The sequence below is a fragment of the Manacus candei genome, unplaced genomic scaffold, assembly GCF_025592945.1.
Source record: "Manacus candei isolate 608988 ecotype Guabito, Panama unplaced genomic scaffold, ASM2559294v1 h1tg000047l, whole genome shotgun sequence".
In the NCBI taxonomy this organism is placed as follows: domain Eukaryota; kingdom Metazoa; phylum Chordata; class Aves; order Passeriformes; family Pipridae; genus Manacus; species Manacus candei.
This window is the reverse complement of record NW_026138095.1, coordinates 12,010,779-12,029,900: the sequence shown is the minus strand read 5'-3', so window position 1 is coordinate 12,029,900 and position 19,122 is coordinate 12,010,779. Positions and strand designations below refer to the sequence as shown.

At 45.9% G+C, this 19,122-nt stretch overlaps 1 protein-coding gene across 1 annotated transcript in view; it reads left to right on the top strand.

Annotated features, from left to right (window-relative positions):
- The first annotated feature begins 7,063 nt into the window (after positions 1–7,063).
- Positions 7,064–19,122, top strand: part of MAP2K4 (mitogen-activated protein kinase kinase 4) — a 97,459-nt gene continuing 85,400 nt past the window's right edge. The window contains exon 1 of the mRNA XM_051797536.1: positions 7,064–7,230. Within this exon, the coding sequence (XP_051653496.1) occupies positions 7,131–7,230 (100 nt within the window). The 5' untranslated portion in view covers positions 7,064–7,130. The remainder of the gene's footprint in view (positions 7,231–19,122) is intronic.

The following is a 19,122-nucleotide window of genomic DNA, read 5'->3' as shown; positions in this document are numbered from 1 at the left end:
TTTCAGGGAGGGGGGAGGAGGGTGGGACCGTGCTGGTAAGATCTGTAAGTCTGCTGTTTGAAAGATCAGGGGCTGGTGAAAGTGAAAAGTCTGGAGTAGAGATGGAAAGAGATTCTGTGCGATGCTATAATAAAAACTTTAGTTGTTACCTACATTCCCAGTTATAACAGATGCGGGAGACAATAGAAGTTATTGAGCATTAAATTAGAAGATGCTAAAAGAAGCTACATCTATAATTATTCAGTATGAGTTAAGATCAGGTTATACTACATTTGTGTTACAGCATTTTAACAATAAGTATTATCTTCAGTAATAATGACCTTTCTTTTTTTTCTCTTAGCTCTTTAAACGTTAAGATTCTAGTAGCAAGAATGCTTGTATAAACTGGAAACGCTGGAGTCTGTAAGAGTCTGTACTGTTCCTTGCACTGCACTATTTTAGATTTTTTTTAGTTTGTAATGATCTTTAACTATTTGAGAAAGCTTTGAAGTTCTTGGACCCTTAGAAGAAATATCAGAGCTTAGTTTTTATGCTCCTTGTCAATTTGCTAGTTTAATATCAAAGACCTGATCTAATTTTTGTTTCTTCTCTTTTTGCTGCATATATAATTTAGCTTTCTTAGGACCTTGTTATGGCTTAGATGAGACTTAAGTTACAGCACTATTGATTGAGAGAGTTTAAACATAAAAAATGTTCCCTGAATGCTTACCTTGTTTGTATGCTCATTTGAGCTAAGAAATCTGGAAAAGGATTTTTTGAATTTAGGCAGATGAAACATTTTATAAGAAAAGCAAATGCTGTTGCAGCCCAGAGCAAATGTTACCGAGTACGACTGATGCAAAATATGTCCTTTTTCAATGAGAAGGAGTAGAAGTTATAGACCAACTCTTTTATAATATTATTTTTGTGCTGACTTTTCACAGTAACATACTAAGCAGCACAAAACTCTCACTAATTGCCTAATTAACTCGGTCATGTGTATCACATCCTAATAGAAACTCTTACTGAACTTTCTTTATCAGCTTCTATTTTCTTTATTTAACCTAATTGAAAGGTGCTTTAAAATGCATTGATGACATCATTATTTGGATAAGATTCTGAACTGATGGTTTTGGGATCCAAACTTTGGAAATCAATGAAAGTTCTTTTCGAAGCATGAAATTACCTTTTTCTTGCAACTTCTTTCTTAATTTAAAATTGTTAATCCTATGAGACTGATAGTTCAGACATCTACTTAAGACCGAAGCCTACTTTGCCCATAGATATGGCACTGTTGTGAAGTAAGAATAATAAATAAATCAATTTTAAATCAGTGCATCATTCTTATGTACAAAATTGCTTCAGTTTAATTATATCAGTGCAATACCACCTTCTTTTTTAGAACTGTGTATAGGGTACATTGATCTTTCTATAAGCTGCTCTAGGCTATAGTTTTGTAACTGAAGCATTTAATACAGCTTGCATTGTCATATTTCCAGTATCATGAATACTTCTGCAGTGCCCTAACATGAAATTACCTTCTTGGCCAGGTGTTAGTATCTACTTGCAATCTGCATATGCAGAATTGGTAAATACTGAGAAAAATTCTCACTCTTGCAATCTTTGATCACTTCATCTGTAAAGAAAATATTTCTCTCTCTGTTATAGTTTTAACTTATTAGTTGGTATGATTTATTTGCATTTTAGAGATTTTAAGCAGAGCATGCTCAGTATTTTTTTTTTGATTTTACATTCACAAATGCATGTGTATTGAAGATTCTTCACTCCTTTCCCAGTGACTTTTGCTTTGCTTGGCATGTATCATCCCTTAGCATTTCAGACTATAGGCTGAAAAGAGTAATTAGGACTCTCTTGTCTAAATCTAAACACTCTGGAGAGAGAAAAGTTATTTCTCTGACTGCTGCTACTTTTTGCTAAGACAGATTTGCACCTGTCTTCTCTAGCCTTTCTTTGCAAGCCAAGCCTTTGTAAGAAATCCAACTTTTTTGTGATCAGTGCAATCAAAATCATTTTAAAAGTGTTCTGCAGTTTTCCTTAAACATTCTTATAGCAAACAATGCCTTTTTTTTTCCTCTCCCCCTTTTATCTATTCCTACTATTTGTACGTCTCTAGGATGAATTATTAGCAAGTATTGGCTTTGCAATCTATTATGGATAAGTGTAATTTGCAATGTGATAGAAAAATGTATTGTATCACAAAATACCCTATAGATTAAATAGAGAAAAAACTATTTATTTTTAAATGTCAGTCAAAACAAACTCTTAAGCAGGTACCAAAATATTGTAATTCTGCACAGCTAGATGAAACCAGATTAGCAGTTTGGTTTTAATGCTTAATTTAGTAATGCCCTTTTTTTTTTTTTCTCACAGCACATAATCCAATCTCCATAGAGTACTTTCTCTGTAAGTTAAATGATAATGGATTGTGTCTAATACCACAAGGAATCATCCTTAACCAAACAAAATACATGTAAGAGAGAGAATTCTACAGAGTTTCTCATGCATATTGCAGTCAAGATAAATATAGCAAACAAAAATAGAATGATAGTGTAAATACCTATGAATTGTGTCAAATAGGCAACAGTAGAATATTTGTTATGGTAATTTAAAACAGATAATTCAAATAAAATGATAGAGCAAACATTTGTGATGTTTGCTTATATGAGACAAAATCCAAAATCTTACTAGTTATAGAAGATGAAGCCAGAAGAGTTCCTTAGGTTGTATCACATTTTTGAATGAGACTTATTGAAATTTTAAAGTTGCTGAGAGTAATTAAGTCCGTAGAAAAGACTTTCTTTTTTACAGTGCAATCAAATATGATTTTTATCAGTTCTTCAATCCTGTAGTTTCATTCTTTCAATGAATAGTTCCTCAGCTTTAACAAAACCTATTGTTTTATTGTTAAGAAATTCTGGAGTTTTATTATACATCCCACAGCAAATATTGATACATTACTTTTCTTTTGCAAATCGCATTTAACTGTAGGTCTAAATGATCTATAGAAATTCCTTTCTTTTTACCCATGAATCTTATTTTGTACTTATTACCTATCTGTACTTTTCAGCTGAAACGACTTTTGTAACACAGCTGTGAGTTGTAATCAGAAAAGCAACACAAGCAGCACATGATGATAAGACAGCTCCATCCTTTACTACAGTACGACAGGAGCTCACAGAACCATCTGGGACATTTCTCGGTTGCATCATGTAATCAATACCCATCCTGACCCAGATGAGAACATGAAAGTAGAATTTTTGAACATGTTAACCTATAATTTTATCAGAATTGTTAGAAGATGTAGATAGTGTTAGCATACTCTGTTATGAAATAGAACTGTTATAGATTTTTGTTATTAGCACAAAGGTATTAAGTAATTCTTAACACACTTTTGCAAAGCGAAAAGGGGGAAAGAAGGATATCAGTTCTCCTCTATTGACCTGCAAAAGTGTTTTATGTGTTGAAGTTTTTTGCACACAGGTGTTCTCTGGTTATCTGCATGATGGATGAAGCCTTGGTAAGAAGCTGGTTCTTTAGAACAAGGTTGATGTTGTTCCTGCAGGTGACTGTGACACCAGAAGTTGTTGTAGCTAACAGTCTCTTCAGTATTATTGAAGTACAATTTTTCAATACTTTTAAGGCACATAATTTTAGAAGTTAAGAGGTATATAAGAAGTTAAGAGGTATATAAGTTATAGAGAGTAAGAATTTAAGTATAATGTATTGTATGACCTTTGGATTACTCACTAGGTATTGGTAAAAGAAAGTTTATCTATCTGGTTAATTTTATCTGTTTGGTTGAGAAACTTTGACATTATAAGGTACTAGAGACTAATTATGGTTTCTTAGTTCATAAAACACAGTGACATGAAATTCAAAAGTATGTTTGTGTGAAATGTGTTTGGATGATGGTGGCCACCGTGTGAAAGTGAATGAATGAAAGCGTATGCAAGTATGTGTGTGAATATATGAACAAATACACAAACAACTTTGACACAAACACCTAAAATAAAAACAGAAGACACATAACCCTAAGTTGAGTGGAGTTCCATTTGCAGAAGTGTTTTTAGATTGAATAAAAGCTTTCAAGAATAAGTCCTATATTTAGAAACATCTTTAAGCACAGAGTTAAGAGCACAAACTTTGAGATCAACAGGTTTGTTAATGGTAGTGGTATTATTATATGTAATTGTGTTTGTTAATATGTTATAGGTATGATGAAGAATGTTGCAGGAGTGCAGTAAAAAACTGTTCAAAGCAGAACTGGGGAATTGTCACCGGGACATAGAGATTTCTGTGAACAGTTTTTCCTGCACTCTGTAGGCCTTCCTTGCCATGGAAGTGACAAGCGTGTATAGTTTATACTTATAGACTGTGTGAAAATATGTGATGCTTATACTTGTTAGCTGTGTGTCTAATTATAAGGTTTGAGAACATAATATGTTTATAGAAAGAAAACCTTGAGAAACTGAAGATAATGAAACACCTGCAAATTTAGTAAAACCCTAAAAGCAGATTAATTAGAAAGAGGTTTCTATGCCAAGGATGATTTCAGATCGCGTGGACAGAACATCAGGTCCAATGAACTGGGGACATGAGACGCGTGCACAGACTGAGCTACCCAATCCCCTTCTTATAAGCATGTGTCCCAAACAAACTAAACTGTATAAAAGTTAACGGATTTAAATAATAAATTGACATATTGCCGACCATAATGGCCTGTGAGCATTATGTTCATGCCTCCCCATCGATAGCACTGGGTTTCTGTATCACAGCCCGCAAGAAGCCAACCTTGGACATGCACTCAGGGTTAACACAGAAGAGAAGGCTTAAGCAACGTATGGAAGAGAAAGAAAAGATGTGAAAACTGGGGGGGGAGATGTCTTTTGTGTCAGCACCTGGACTGCACCCCCCTCCCCAGAGGTTTAAATCTCAGCATGTAAGGCCAGGTTGCTGATAAGAACAAGCAGATTAATCAGCATCAGGTGGCTTTGGAGCACTTGGAAAAAAAGAAATAGAAGAAGCCTGAGGGGGCAGGGCTTGTATGCATATATAGAAACCACTCTTCACTCTTTTCCCTGGGAGCTGTTTTTAGTCAAAGCTTTTACTTTGGTTCCCACATAGGCTGTGTTACAGTTGTGTTGCTGCTCTGTATTGCCGTATCCTGGGGCTGTGAGCCAGACCTGACCTGGGGACTTAACTTCAGCCCTGCCACACTGCAGTAGACTTGTTTGGAGTCCAGACTGAGCCTGGTCACTGCTGCCATGGGACTACCCTGCTCCCCTGGCTCAGGTCTGGCCTCTGGCTGTGGAGACCACTGCCCATCCACCAAATTATGCTCCTCTCCTGTGTCCCTTCCCATGCAGAGCAGCCACCCATGGTGCTCCCCAGTGTTGTGTAGGTGAAGGTGTAGGGTTGGGATCCTGCTTTGTGCCAGGCAGGGAGATGTCCCGTAGAGGAATGTGGAGGAGGGCATAAGGGCACATCTTCACCTGGACGTGTGTGTTGTGTGCCATGGGATCTTGTTACAGGCCCTGCCAGGTGGTGGCACTGATGATTACCACCTGTGGTGCCCACACAAAACCACAGTCAGGAAGGGCTGTTCCTGTGGGAAGCTCTGGATATAAGTGTACCCTGTTCCTCTCCAACCAAAGCAGTGGAGGGGACAGACTGGAAGCAGCTTTGGAAGAGTTAGCAATGTCCCTTGAGAGGGCAGAGGCTGGGGTGGAACAGTGTAGGGCCGCAGCCTAAGTTCAAACCCAGATCTTGGCCTGTGTGAGCAGGGTGATGGTGTTCCCCAAAAGAAAAGGAAAGCTGCATCCCTGACAGGGAGGGAGGTGATTTTGCTGGACTAGCAGGAGCTGGGAGCAGAAACAGGGAGATGGTCAGGGCCAGCTCTGACCTCCTCTGCTTCCTGACAAAGGTGAGCTTAGCAGAAAGTGAGCTGGGTTTGGGCAGAAGGCTGAGCTCCTCCTGTGCCCCAGAGACTACTCCAGCCTGTCTCCCTGCCCCCACACATGGCTGAGCAGGGAAACTAGAAGAGTCTAGCATGGGAGAAGATGTTTTCCCAAGTTCAAAGAATATGAGGAAATAAAAATCTTGGTGAGATAAATCAATATGAGCTGTGCTGGGGGAGGAAGAAGGAAAAACGAAGGCTGGGGGAGGGGCAGCTCCTCCTCCCCCATCGCACTAGCACAAAGGGTGATGGTTGGCCTCTCCTGGAGGCACTTCCAGTGTGTGTTCAAGGCTTGAGGAGTTTCCTGTATTATCGCCTCCATGGTGGCCTGGGCAGTGGAGGAGCAGGGAAAAGGCCTCATGCTTCTGTCCAACACTTGGACATCCATCTCTTTCCTCAGCAGATCTCCATTCATAAAGGGGGTCAGCATCATTTTTGTTACAAAAATGAAGACACAGGGACTCCTGTAGGTGAAGGGACTCGCCCATGTCATGCAGAGAGCTGGAGGGAGCCCACGGCTCTGGGGAAACCATTCCACTGCTTTAATTCCCAGCATGTGCTGTCCCCACGACTAGGACTGTACGTTTGCTGGAGTTAAGAGGACGGGTCAGGAACCATGTGGTGGAATGAACAGCAGCGGCCAAAGGCGGAGAGAAAAGAAGGGGGAGGCTGATGGTGGCAGGAAGGGGGATGATGCCCGGAGTGTCATGGAAAGCACGGGAGGGAGTCGTGCCTTGCGGTCTCGGGGGAGTCAGGAGAAGTTTGCAAGTGGGAGAATCCCCAACCCTGGAGAGAAGATGAGAAATACGATAGAGCTGCTCGGGCCGACCGCTGGCCCCCCAGGGGCCTGTCCGGGGCCGGGGGCCAGAAGCGCAGATGTCCGGGCACCCCCGGCCCAGGGGCTGCGGGCCCGGCGGTGCGGGGTCCCCGCAGAGGCTGCAGGCGGTGCCCCCCGGGCCGAGCGAGCGGGAGCGGAGCGGGGCCGGCCCGAGCGGGCCCGGGGGTGCCCCAGCACCGCCCCCGCCCCGCCGCAGCGGTGCCGCAGGCGCGGGGCCCCGGCGGGGAGGGGTTTGGCGGCCCCAGCCGGGGGCGGACGGGCGGCGGGGCCGTGTGTCCTGCCCTGCCGGGGAGGTCCCTGCGCAGCGCCGCCGCCGCCGCTCCCGCTCCGCGCACAATGGCGACTCCCAGCCCCAGCGGCGGCTCCGGCGGGAGCGGGAGCGGGCCCGGGCCGGGCGCCGCCGGCAGCGGCGGCAGCAGCAGCAGCAGCATGCAGGGTAAGCACCGCCGGCCCGGGCAGCGCTGGGCCGGGCCGGGCCGGGCCGGGCCGGGCCGGGGACGCCGCGGGGCTCGCCCTGCCCGGGCCGCGGGGACCCCCTGGCGCTGCCGCCCGCGCCCCCCGCGCCGGGCCGCGGCTCTGGGGCGGCGCTGCCCGCAGGGAGCCCCGGCTCAGCCCCGGCGGCCCCGCTCCGGCCCGGCCCCGCTCTGGCTCGGCCGCGCCCGGCGCGCTCGGCGGGAGGAAGCGCGGCCCTGGCCCTGCCCGCCGGGGCCTGCCCCGAGCTCGGCCCCGCCGCGGCACAAAGGCCGGGCGGGACGCGGCTCCGGCCTCTCCCGGCCGAGCTCGGTCCTGCGGCCGCTCCGGGGACCCTGCGCGGGCCGCGGCAGCAGCAGCGGCGTCCCCGGGCCGTGCCCGCCGAGCCCCGCGGAGCGGCCGGGCCGCGGCTGCGGCGGGACGGCTCTGCCCGGCCATCGCGGGCGCCCCGGCCCTCGCCTCCGGAGTGTGCTCTCCTCGAGACCGATGTTTAAGTAAAATCAGCTCAGCGTGAACTTGCGGTTCAGTTTTGTTCCCTTCGGATGGAAATTTACAGTCCTGCAGCAGGGTCATGTTGGTTCCCGCCGGCACTTGTTGATGGTTGAGCAGCCTTGCAAAAACGGTGGATATTTATTTTTTAGAAAGGCCTCGGCAAACACCGTTTGAGTTTCTCCTTTAAAGTTGGATCACTGGAAAATACTCTCTGCTTGAGCAGCATTTTAGTCCTTGTTAGGCTGAAGTGGCACAGTGCTGGTTTGTTTTTTTTTTTCAAATTAAATACAGTAATGGTAATACTGAAAAGCTGTTTGACCTGTTTTGGGAGCAGGAAGAAGGAAAGGTTGCTCTCTTTGTGACAGAGGTGCAGGTACTGTCAGCAAATAATGTTTGTCACAGTTGTTTGCTATAGTCCACGTTCTGTTCTCTCTAGGATGGTCTGTGCTGAAACTGATGGGGACTTGTTTGGGCAGAGAACTGATGGTTAAACTGAAGAGTTTGGTATATGTGGAATAAAAAGGTGAATTTTGGCTGTTTGTAGCTTCCCCTGTGCGAAGGATTGGGTACCCACTGGGCCTTGTCAAGGTAGTACTATCCACCTTTCAAAAAACAGAATCCCAGACCTTGTGAATTAAATGCACGTGTTAAAAACTTGACCATGATATACCAAAGCCGTTGTGACTAAACAAGAACTAGCCTTGTTGCAGGGTAGTTAAAACCCTCCTTGTTGCCCCTTGTGTTTCCACCTGACCCATTTCTCTTATTTGAGTTGTTCCTTTGAATCCCCTGTGTCTCCAGGGCTGAGGGTTGGATTTGCACCGTGATCTCAGAACCTGTGATGCCCCGTGAGCTTGTGGTGGTGTATCATCTGCACCCTCTCTCCAGGTGGAGGAAGGGCAGTTGGTTCTGTTGTATCTGGTTTAAGTGTCTGTTTAAATATTGACTCAGGACAACGGGCCAGCGTGATGATACCCAAGTGAAAGCCAGTGTTGGGGTGGTTTTTCCTAAGGCAACAGCTGAGTGTTTAGGTGCCTAGGAGGACTGGAGCGTAGGATCCTGGGAGCGCTCTTGAGCAGCAGGTTGCTGTGGTGGTGATGGTTCTTGGAACCTGCAAGAAACTCCGTCCCAGGAGGACAGAGATCCCTCTGTTGCCATGCCATCTGTGGTCTGTGGGTGGGATAGGAAGGCACTGGACATCCTGCAGGTGGTCTGCAGGCTGCTGGGGCAGGTCTGGCTGCCCTCTGAGGTGCTCTGTGGCCTTGCCCACAGCACATGTCCCCACTGATGCCAAGGCAAGCAGGCATGAACAAAGTGAAGCCCCCAAAAGTGTCGAGTGTTCCGCAGTTGGGATGCCCAGTGTGTGCTTGTAGTGGGGCTGGGCAGGCATAGGAGCCTGGGAGGTGCAGGAATGCGTTGCTGGGTGGGGAGAAGAGTAGGTAGGACTGCGTCAGTGTTGATTTAATTGGCTTAAACAGTATGGCAAGGTTGAGCAGGGAAGTCATTAAGCTGGAAACAAGTAATTATATTTTAAAAAAAAGTTTTGCTCAGTTAATTTTCAGCCAGAAACACTCCGACCTGGCTTGTGCAACTGGTGCTGCGAGGGACGTTGGGAGTGGGAGAGAGTGGGACAACTCCCACGCCAAGGGGCTGTGGCAGTGCTCCTCTGGACAGCAATCTGTTGTATTTGGAGAGCCTGCCCACAGGACATGTGCTTGGGCAAGCTGAACTTAGATGAGAGACCCTCACAGGGAGTTCTGTTTTGCTGTGAGGGCTGGCAGTTTCATAAGGGGGATCTGCTATCAGGGTGTTTGGCAGGGGCTGGGGCTGGGGGATAGTTGGAGGGTGGTGGTACAGGGGAGAAGTCTTCATGGAAATTGAGGCCCATCACATCTGGGGCTAGGGCAGTAGATCCAGAAGGTCTCTACAGGCCACCTTGTTTTGTTTTTAATTTGATATCCTACAGCATTTTTGATGCACACAGACTCAAGTCCTCCATGCGGAGGTGACCATATGGAGATGAGGGGACACTGTGCTGTCCTCGTCCTGGGCTCATAGTTCAGCCATGGTCCTCAGGCCCTCATGATCAAGCAAGGGGTTGCTTCAGGTCTTCTTGTCCTTACTGTTCTGTGTTCCCCGGCTTCATGCTCGTGTCTTCTCTTGTCAGCCTGCATTTGCCGCCCGTGCCAAAGGACCTGGAGCTTTATTTCTTCCCAAAGGGTCTACCGGCCAGTGCAGTTCATGGTGCTGTCTTCAAGGCACAGCTAAGAGACAAAGGAGAGCTGGAATTCTAAGTGTTAAAATAGACCCTAATCCATAATTTTTTAATGTTTATTGCATGCACACTGGAGTCTGTCTGGATGCCGGTGACTGCTGGTGCAAAGAGTTGTTGTCCGTCTTACTTGCGTAATGTTGAAGCTTGGGAACGGTTCAGAATATTTAATGTCTTGGATGTTTTGGGGAGAAAACAGATTCTGTGGGAAATGGGATACCATGCTTTGACAGTGATTTAAGGAAAAAACAACACTCAAACTGTAATTGGAGCAATTTTGTGTTTCTCTCATTGCCAAAATTAGTAATAGTCTTTACTGCTCACATTATGAAAAAAATGATCATTTGAAGAATGATGGTGTGAAATCTAAAAATGTAATTAATTTCAAGGCATAGGGAGAATTTTGATTCTAATTACAACCTTTGGAGTCACTCATCCTAACTTCAGTGCCAAACAGGAGTTGTTATGGACTCAACTTCTACGTTGGGCGTTGGGGAAGACTAGAGGCAACTGGGACTTCTCCAGATCCTTGCTGCATGCTCTGGTGTCTCTCAAAAGCCGAGCAGAACTACTGTATGTGTACTTCTCAGAGTGTACATGATGGCTCAGTTGTGTTGGGTGGGAATTCCTGACCCGTTCAACTGGAATTCAGGATTCTAAGTTCCCTTCACATGTGTCTGTGGTCCTTTCTGTTCCCTCCTTGATGTCTTTACCCTCTGTACCTGGCTTCAGCTATAACCTTTCTGTTTTTAGCAAAAATCAGAGAAGGTCTTTCTCTGGTGAGAGAGTCCTCTGTGGATATGAGGGAAGGAGTCTGGGCAGGGAGGTTACCAAGAGGTGCATGAGGAGATGAACTAGATTCCCTGTCTCACCCTTGGGTGCCATTCAGAACATCAGTGACTTACTGGAATTGGGTGATCAGTTTCTGCCTGTTTATGTGGAAGCTCTGCCCTCTACCTTTCTCTTCCTGATGGAAAAGAGCTGCTGGGAGGCTTTTTAAGGCTTGGGAGTTGTTCGTGTTTGGCAGGTGACGGAACTGGTGAGCACTGCGATGGACTTTGTCAGTCTCCCAGTCAGGTAGGTTTGGTGTGGGTGTGTAACCGTGCCAGTGGGGTGGTTATGGCTCCTGCAGCAGTGCTGGGGGAAGCAGAATATTTCTTGAAACCATTTGTGGGCATCATGACTAGAGTGATCCTTGGTACAGGAATTCACTAAGAGATGCCATGATTCCTGTGTGCTCCTCTGCTGTAGCGCTGCTTTGGTGAGTGCATTGAGTGACTGGAGCAGCTCCCCTCCCCACTGCAGAAGGTGGACCCAGGTCTGGCAGGAGGAGAGAAGTGAGATATTGGATCTGCTGGAATACAGAGTGGGCACTGTCAAAAGGTTGGCTGGGGGACTTGCCTCTCTGAGCAGAGGGGCACCATGGGTGGAGAAAGTGAGAGGAGTCAGCAATGTAAACATGGCAGTTTGCTTAGGGAACCTCAGAGGGGAATTTGAGGAGCAAGGAGTGAGTGGGAAGGTGCAGGAGTTGTGAAGGAGCAGCAGGTTAGGTATGAAGCAGTGTGTGGATGGCCAGGTAAAATGAAATGTATGATGTAGATATGAAAACAAGGAAGATGGAAAAGAACAAGATAAGAAAAGAGGGGACTGGAGGAAAGAATTAACCCATGTCCTCAGTAGGTAGTAAAATAAGCATTATCTGTCCCTGTGTATTAATTACCTGTTCTTATGCTAATATAGGCCAAGTGAGTTGTGTCTTCAGCAGATTGGAACTGATTGAATAAAATCAGAGGGTGCCTGCACTTCCTCTTGCCCTCAGTGGAATTATCAAACCCGTATGTGTTAGCAGACAGCACTGGTGCAGGCTGACACTGGCAGATTGTTGGGCGTGTGTCTACTTGGACACGTTTGCATTTGTTATGGAAGGTAAAGATAGTTGAGTGGTGAGCAAACCAATGTATTTCAGTTCATTTTTGCCCCCAGTTTATTCCTTTATGGATCCTGTGACTGTGTCTGCTTTGTGTTTGAATCTTGGCGGCATGTGAGCATATGTTTGGCATTTTGGCTTTCTATTTTGGTTTAATTGTAATCAAGTGATATTCTTGATCTGTCTGTTTTCCTGCTAAAGGGGCAGCCCAAAAGTACTAGTTAGTCTCCTCAGACCTGGGAGGCCTTTTCAGTTATTTTATGCTGATTTGAGGAAGCCAAGAGTTGTGGAAGTCACACTGTTGCTCATCAAAGTGAGGGTCATCCTGCAAGAGAAAGATGAGTTTTGAGAGGAAGCAAAAAAACCGTCAGAATGTGTACTTTCTAAAATTGATGTTGTTGAGGAGTCCCCCAAATTAAATTCATGTGTATGCAATGAAGCATTGCTTACAGGAATCTCGTGTAACCACATCAAGCTCTGCATGTATCAAACACACATAAACACCTTGTTAGTGTTGTATAGCTGGAATGTACGTGATCACTGTTTTGAAGTCAGGTGTCTTCTGTTGGATTTAGGTTTAATAAGATTTTATGTGAAACTAAAAGTGAGGGTCTGCTTCCCAATGGAGGAAGAGCTGTTCTAGCCTGTGGAGACTGGAAAGGAAAACTGTATGAGGGGAAGAGGTTTGTGTCGTGCTCTGCCCCATGGGGTGGGAACCTGCAGGAAATATCCATCTAGGCTTCACTGAAGTGATGTTTAAAGAAATTAAAATCTCTGAATGGATGTGATGCTTCTGGCATCCTCTCACAAAGGCTGGAGTACACTGATCTGGACCAGCTTTGGAAAGGTGCTGGTGATGTTCCCAGTTCTCGTGTACCTTATTTAAAATGGGCTGCATTGTATTCAAATACCTCCTTAGATGTGGATGTGAGTGTTGCCCTTACCTTGCCTTGTTGCACGTGCTGAGACAGCAGCATCCACTCAAGGAAATGGGGATTGCTGTGCTGCAGCAGCAGGCAGAGGAGAACCTGCCTGATTTTGGGGCTGAACCTTTTCATTGTTGTTCAGGAGGCGTCACCTTGGGGTATGGCTTTTTCATGGATATTCTAGTCAGGATGGATTATTATTATTGTACATTCTGTCTGCTGGCTTTGAAGAGATGCAAAAATGTTTTGGGGATTCCTGTGTTGATTCTGGTCATTTATGGTTGTTGGGCTGTAACATCTCTTCTGCAATGAGAAATTGAGTCCCTCTAAGGACACCACTTTAAAAGAATTTGTGTCTTTAAGTCAATTGGGCCAGTAGTTATTAATTTCTTAAGCTGTTTTTATATAGGTTTGGTCAACTTCTGTTTTTTGGTTCTCCCTGTACAGTTCTGCTGCTGCTCCCTTGTCCAATGCCCTCAGTAATGTGAATCTTGCACAATGTTATTGCAGGCTGCTGGCATTCCCTGCAAAGGGCTTTTGTCTGTCTTCGGGGTACTCAGGTTTCTTTTCATGTTGAGGACTTGTTTGATTGCAGAAGGGATGTGTGAGCCGTGGTTAAATGATAGTGCAGTGCCCGTTGAGCAGGGAAAAAGGTCTTCCTTTCAAAAAGGTGTGTTGCTATAGCTAGATTAGTTACTGTGTACTAGTTACTCATGGTAAATCCTTGGTGAGAGACACTTCACCTGTGTTTCTTTGGCTCAGCTCGTAGATAACTTGGATACTGTGCCTGTGCTGGGCTAAGAGTGGAATAGCTATTACATGTTTCTTATCCTTCCATCTGCACATGCCCCTCTGGTGACACCAGCTCTTGTGTTTGGAGTATGTCTGAACAGGAGTGTGAGGCTCACCCCTCGCAGCTGGCACTCACTTGGGTGTTCAGGGGCTTTTAAAATATTGAAATATTTGATTATCAAAATCAATGAGAAGGAAAGTGCTCTGAGTTATCCTGAAGGTGCCAAGGGGTTATGTCATTGTCCATAAAGCATGAAATTGCAGGGAGAGTGGGTTTCATCTCATACTCTGCATAAATCAGGAAGGATTTATGCAGCCTTGGAGCCCTCTTTGGTTTTCGCTTGTGGTTCTTCTGATTGTCTGAACAAGACAAAGTAATTTTTTCTGTGACTCTACACGCTGTTTTCTACCCCCACCCCACCTCCTTGTACTACTGCTGAGTTGTTGGACAAGTTATCTCTGTTACAGGCCTCTTGCTGAGGTTTGCTAGGTGAACTTACATAAACTGTGTACAAGATGGTTGGAAAACTGCCACTGCAGGTGACACCATGTGTGGTGTGGCAGTCTCTCGAATGGGTGGTCCTGTGCTACCAGATTTAAACTGACTGCAAGTGCTGGTACAGATGTACCTTTTACATACATATATTTTTAATATAGGCAGCCCCTCTGTTCACCTTGAAGGCATATCCCTTCTTGGGGCCATGTTTGTCCCCTGGCCCCGTGAGCAGTCCCAGCTCAGGACCTGCCTTCCCCTTGTAGGGGCACAGCTCCCTGAGCTGCAGAGCGGGAAGGGGGCAGGATGATGCTACTGGGGGTGGCAGGAGGGAGGAAACCCACCTTCTTGGAGGCAGGTGGAGAACATGGTGACTTGGCTCTATCACTTTTCAAACCGTGCTGGTATGGCATAGGGGTGTATGCTTATCCTAAATCCTGTGCCTGCTAAGCTGATCTAAGCCCGAGTCAGTTGGTCCCCTTGCAGGCTCCCTTGGGTGCTGACACTGTGTCAGCCAGCCCTCATAGCTGGCGTTGCTGGCAGGGCAGAGGTGTGTGCTGCCCGGGACAACCTGATGCTTCTGACTCACTGAGGAGCTGCTGTGCCGCTGCCAAAATAATCTGTGCAGCCTCCCCAGATGCTGTTTTCAATCTTTTGTGTGGGGGTGGGCTCGAGTAGTTCATCTGGCTTCTGGTTTTTTATTTGGTTTTTGGGGTTTTTTTGTGCGTATTTTTACCTGTCAGGGATGAAGCAGATTTCCCCAGTTGCATTGGGCTGAGAAGCTGTGAGTGCAAGAAGCAGCTCTCTGGTGTACGTTGACCTTTACAGGTAGAAGAGCACCCTATTGGGGCTCATTAGCTTCCTTTTTGCCTTTAATCCCAGTGTTTTTGCCTCTTGGGAACTGTCCCTTAGTGAATTGGTCTTTTTCCCAAGACTCTTCCTGAAGTCGAAGGGAGATTTGCAGTGGGAGAGACCTGAACTTTCTGTGATTTAATATGGTAAACCCAGAGCACCCAGAGGACAGCAGGGAAGTGTTATAAGCCAAAGGATGTGAAAGAAGACTGATAAACTCTGGCAACCAAATACATTTAGAAATTATAAGGGAGGCAGGGAGAATTGAAAACTTGCTCTGCCTCAGCAGTTGAGCTGCCTCAGCCACAGCAGTAAAACTTTGTGTCAACCTTAGCATTCAGGAGTCATCATTCTGAACAGACTGTAGCACTGACTTTGGTTCTAAACTTTCCATTTCACTTTATTTTAGGTTAGGTTCATCTGGTTCTTATGGGCATCTGCAATCTTACTGGGCTTTATTTTGTTTCAGGGAAAGCTTTAGATCTTGAAGATCTCCATGATGTGTGTTTTTTGGTCTGCTTAGGTGGATGTTTCTTCAAAATTAGTCCTGCAGGTGCAACACGTCTGTGCCTCCTTATGATTAGGTGGAAAGGTGCCACTGCAATTTTTATCAGATGGCACAGGTTTGTTTAAGTTCCTGTGCATGGTCTGTGACTATTTCAGAGATCGGACTCGGCAAACACAGGTCCCACTGGAGCTCTCTGTGACCCTGCTGAGTGCCTGCTCCACGCCTGCACAGATCCCACACGGAGCCTGTGAGATATTGTTGGCCTGGATTTGCATCAGGAGCATCATGTGATGCTGCAGAGCATCTTCCAAAATGTGTTGACTCCTCAGGCTGTAGCCCTCTGTGGCTGGATCTCTTCTAGTTGCTGTTAGTGAGGAAGTACAGCATGGTATTGCCGAGCATCCTGCTGCCTGTCTCCCTCCCGGCTCTCCTCTCAGGTGAGCTGAGCTGCTGTGCTGTGGAGAGTGCAGTGACGGTGGTGCTTAGCAGGGTACGGCCCATTAACTTCTGCATGAGCATCAAGGGAGAAGTGAGTATATGTGTTGCACAAGTTGTGTATTTATTAGCTGCTAAATTGATTTCCTCTTGTGCAAATGGAAGCCTCTGTGTTTGCCCTTTACCAGAGGCGGGGCCAGCCCTCCAGGAAACAGACAGCTCTGCTGGTCCTGGAGCAAAGAGAGTCCAAGCGCCAGGAATTAGTCTGTGTTTTGAATAATTTATTTGATCTTTCTGAGGTGCTTCAGGAGATGCCCTGTGGCGTAAGGAGGACAGCTGTTGGGAGCAGACAACTGAGCTGAATGGGAGTTTATCCTTTATCTGTTTTTGTCTAGGTTTATTTTTTTCTGTGGACCAAAAGGGTTATATGATTTGCTTTGGATCTAATTCTCTGAACTGAATTAGCCATCACTTTGCTTTTGGACCAGAGAGCAAAGTGTTTGTACTTTGAAGAGGTTTGTGGACAGAGATAAAACAGTTTCTCTTAAAAACATATGGCTGTATTGTTTGACCTGGGAGGGGTTGTGGACTGAGATAAAAGCATTGCATTTGGAAATCCCTTCTAGGGAGCAATGGGACCATGTCTGAGTTTTCCTGTAAGACCAGTTCCCCTCCTGAATTGTGTCAATTCAGGACCTGGGCTCCTGTCAAACACTGGAAACTTCATCCTACCTTTGATATCCTCTTCTTTCCTCTTGTCCCACTCAGAAACCTGGACAGACACAGGGTAGGAAGGGGGAGGATGATCAGGATGGCTCTATATAATGCTGACCAAGACCTGTGACCCAGAGCTGAGGAGGTTTGGTCCATTCTATGAAGTCCTTTTTGCCTTGGGTTAGTGAGATCAGTCAGCATGTGGAAACTGCAGTGTTTTAAAGCTGATTTCCTTTGAGATTTGGGGAAAGGTAGAGGTCAGCTCTCTGCTTTCAGATCTAATATATAGCCCAGCTGTTGTCACTTGAAAGTGTGGCACTGTGGTGTAAGTTTGCATGCAAGTTTACACAAAAGAATTGTGAATGAGCTCGGACTTCTATTGGAAGAAGAAAGGGTTGGATGTAAAGGTTTGGAGATGTGCTGCTTTAGGCAGCAGCTTGGCGGTTGAGCTCTTTCTGCTCTGGGACCACATGTTGTAGAATATCTGAATAAGCCTGCCAGCATTCTCCTGAAAATCCAAAATCTATTTTAAAATGTATTCCTAATTAATTTACTCCAATTCTCCTCAAAAAGAAATAATATCCTGGAGCTTATCCCCCCCAGCTGGTTTCACCAGAGTGGTAGCCAGATACTCTTCCTGGGAAGCATTGCCACTGTGTATCAGTGCTAGATATCCTCTGGGCTGGGGACAAGAATTTACTCTCTGGCCTGTTCCCATGGGTTTATCCCTGCTGATCCCGCTGCTGAGGATTGCAACTGAGCAAACGGGAGAAGGCTCTTCTCAGCAAGTGGCAAAGGTTGAGACAGGAGTGGTGGGAGTTGGTCTGTGGCCCACGTCTGTATGGGGTAGGAGGGCTTGCCTGGCTTCCCCATCACGGACATGATTTGGGATCTTCTGTGACTTGAAGAAAGTCCAAGTCTGATTTGTCAGGTCAGCTGCTTTTTTCCTGTCCTACAGAAATATGGTAGATGAAGAATGAGTGAATGCAGGATTTATTTCAGCGAAGCCCTGGAACATTTCTGTCCTGGTCATTTGCTTTAATATAGACAGGCCTTAGTCAGGGCTGACTTGAACAGGAGCCTGGAACTGAACTGGCAGCAGGGAACCTGCTTCATCACTGAGCTGCCAAAGGTCTGAGCTGCACTCTGCACTGTACCAGGGCACTGTGCTGCTCTCACAGCACGTGGGATACAGTCCAGGACCTGCTTGTCCACAGTGTGATTTCCTTTTAGTAAACGTAAGCTTTCTGTTGGGTTTATGTTGGTTTATGTTGGGTTTTCCTCTCAAATCTGAGTGCTACTGTGGCAGCAGAGCTCAGACTGCCCAGTGTTCATGTTCTCAGAATAATCCTGTGCTGGCATGTCCTGAGTCTTTGAGACCCAGAGAGGTCCCCAGCATGGCTAACCCAGGTGTCTCCATTCCCTGTGGGTTCCGACATCCTCTGCATTTGCAGCGGGCTCACAGCAATATTTTTATTTTCTTCCAAGTTTCTACCTATAGCTAAAGTATAAAATTCCAGCTTGTAGTGCAGAGGCTATTCCCAGTGCTTTGGATGTTGCAGAAATGGTAATTGTGAACAGAACTTCAGAGTGATCCTGTGAAGTACTTTTGCCCAGTGCTTCAGATGAACAAGGCCCCTCACTTTAAAAAGGACATGGAGATACTGGAACGTTCCAGCCAAAGGCAACAAGGCTTGTGAAAGGTTTAGAAAACATGTCTTATGAGGAAGGGCTGAGGGAGCTGGGTTTGTTTAGTCTTGAGAAGAGGAGGCTCTTCCTGAAAAGAGGTTGTGGTGAGATGGGGGCTGGTCTCTTCTGCCATGTCTGCAGTGAGAGGACCAGAGAAAATGGCCTCAAGCTGAGACAGGGGAGATTCAGATTAGATATTAGAATAAATGTTTTCACTGTTTGAGTGGCCAGGCATTGGAATAGTTGCCCAGGAGGTGGTGGAGTTGTACCTCCTCCAGGAGTGGTACCTGGAGGTGTTAAAGAGATGTCTGGATCTGGCATTAGATGATGTGGTGTAGTGGTTTAGGGGTTACAGTGGCAGTGCTGGGTTGATGGTTGGACTTGATGATCTTAAAGGTCTCTTCCAATCTTGATGATTCTATGATTCGATGGTGACCTGTATATGGTGAAAGAAGAGTTTCTTTAGTCCCAAGTATGGCAGTTGTTTTAGATGACTATGGCTTTGATGTGCTCTGGTCTGTGTAACAACTCAAAGAGATACAAAGACCCTTGCAAGTCTCTTTGAAAATAAAAGAAAAATAATCACAGATAGAAATGCAGTGAAAGAATTGTGTCTGCACTGCATGTGCACACACACTCTTGTGGGATCAGCTAGAGCCCAGCCAATGCTCTTACTCCCCTCTGAAGGGGGAACTGGCAAGCTGGGTGCTGGGGTAATCCTGCCATAAGTTTCTTATTTTGTCTCCACTAGTTACCC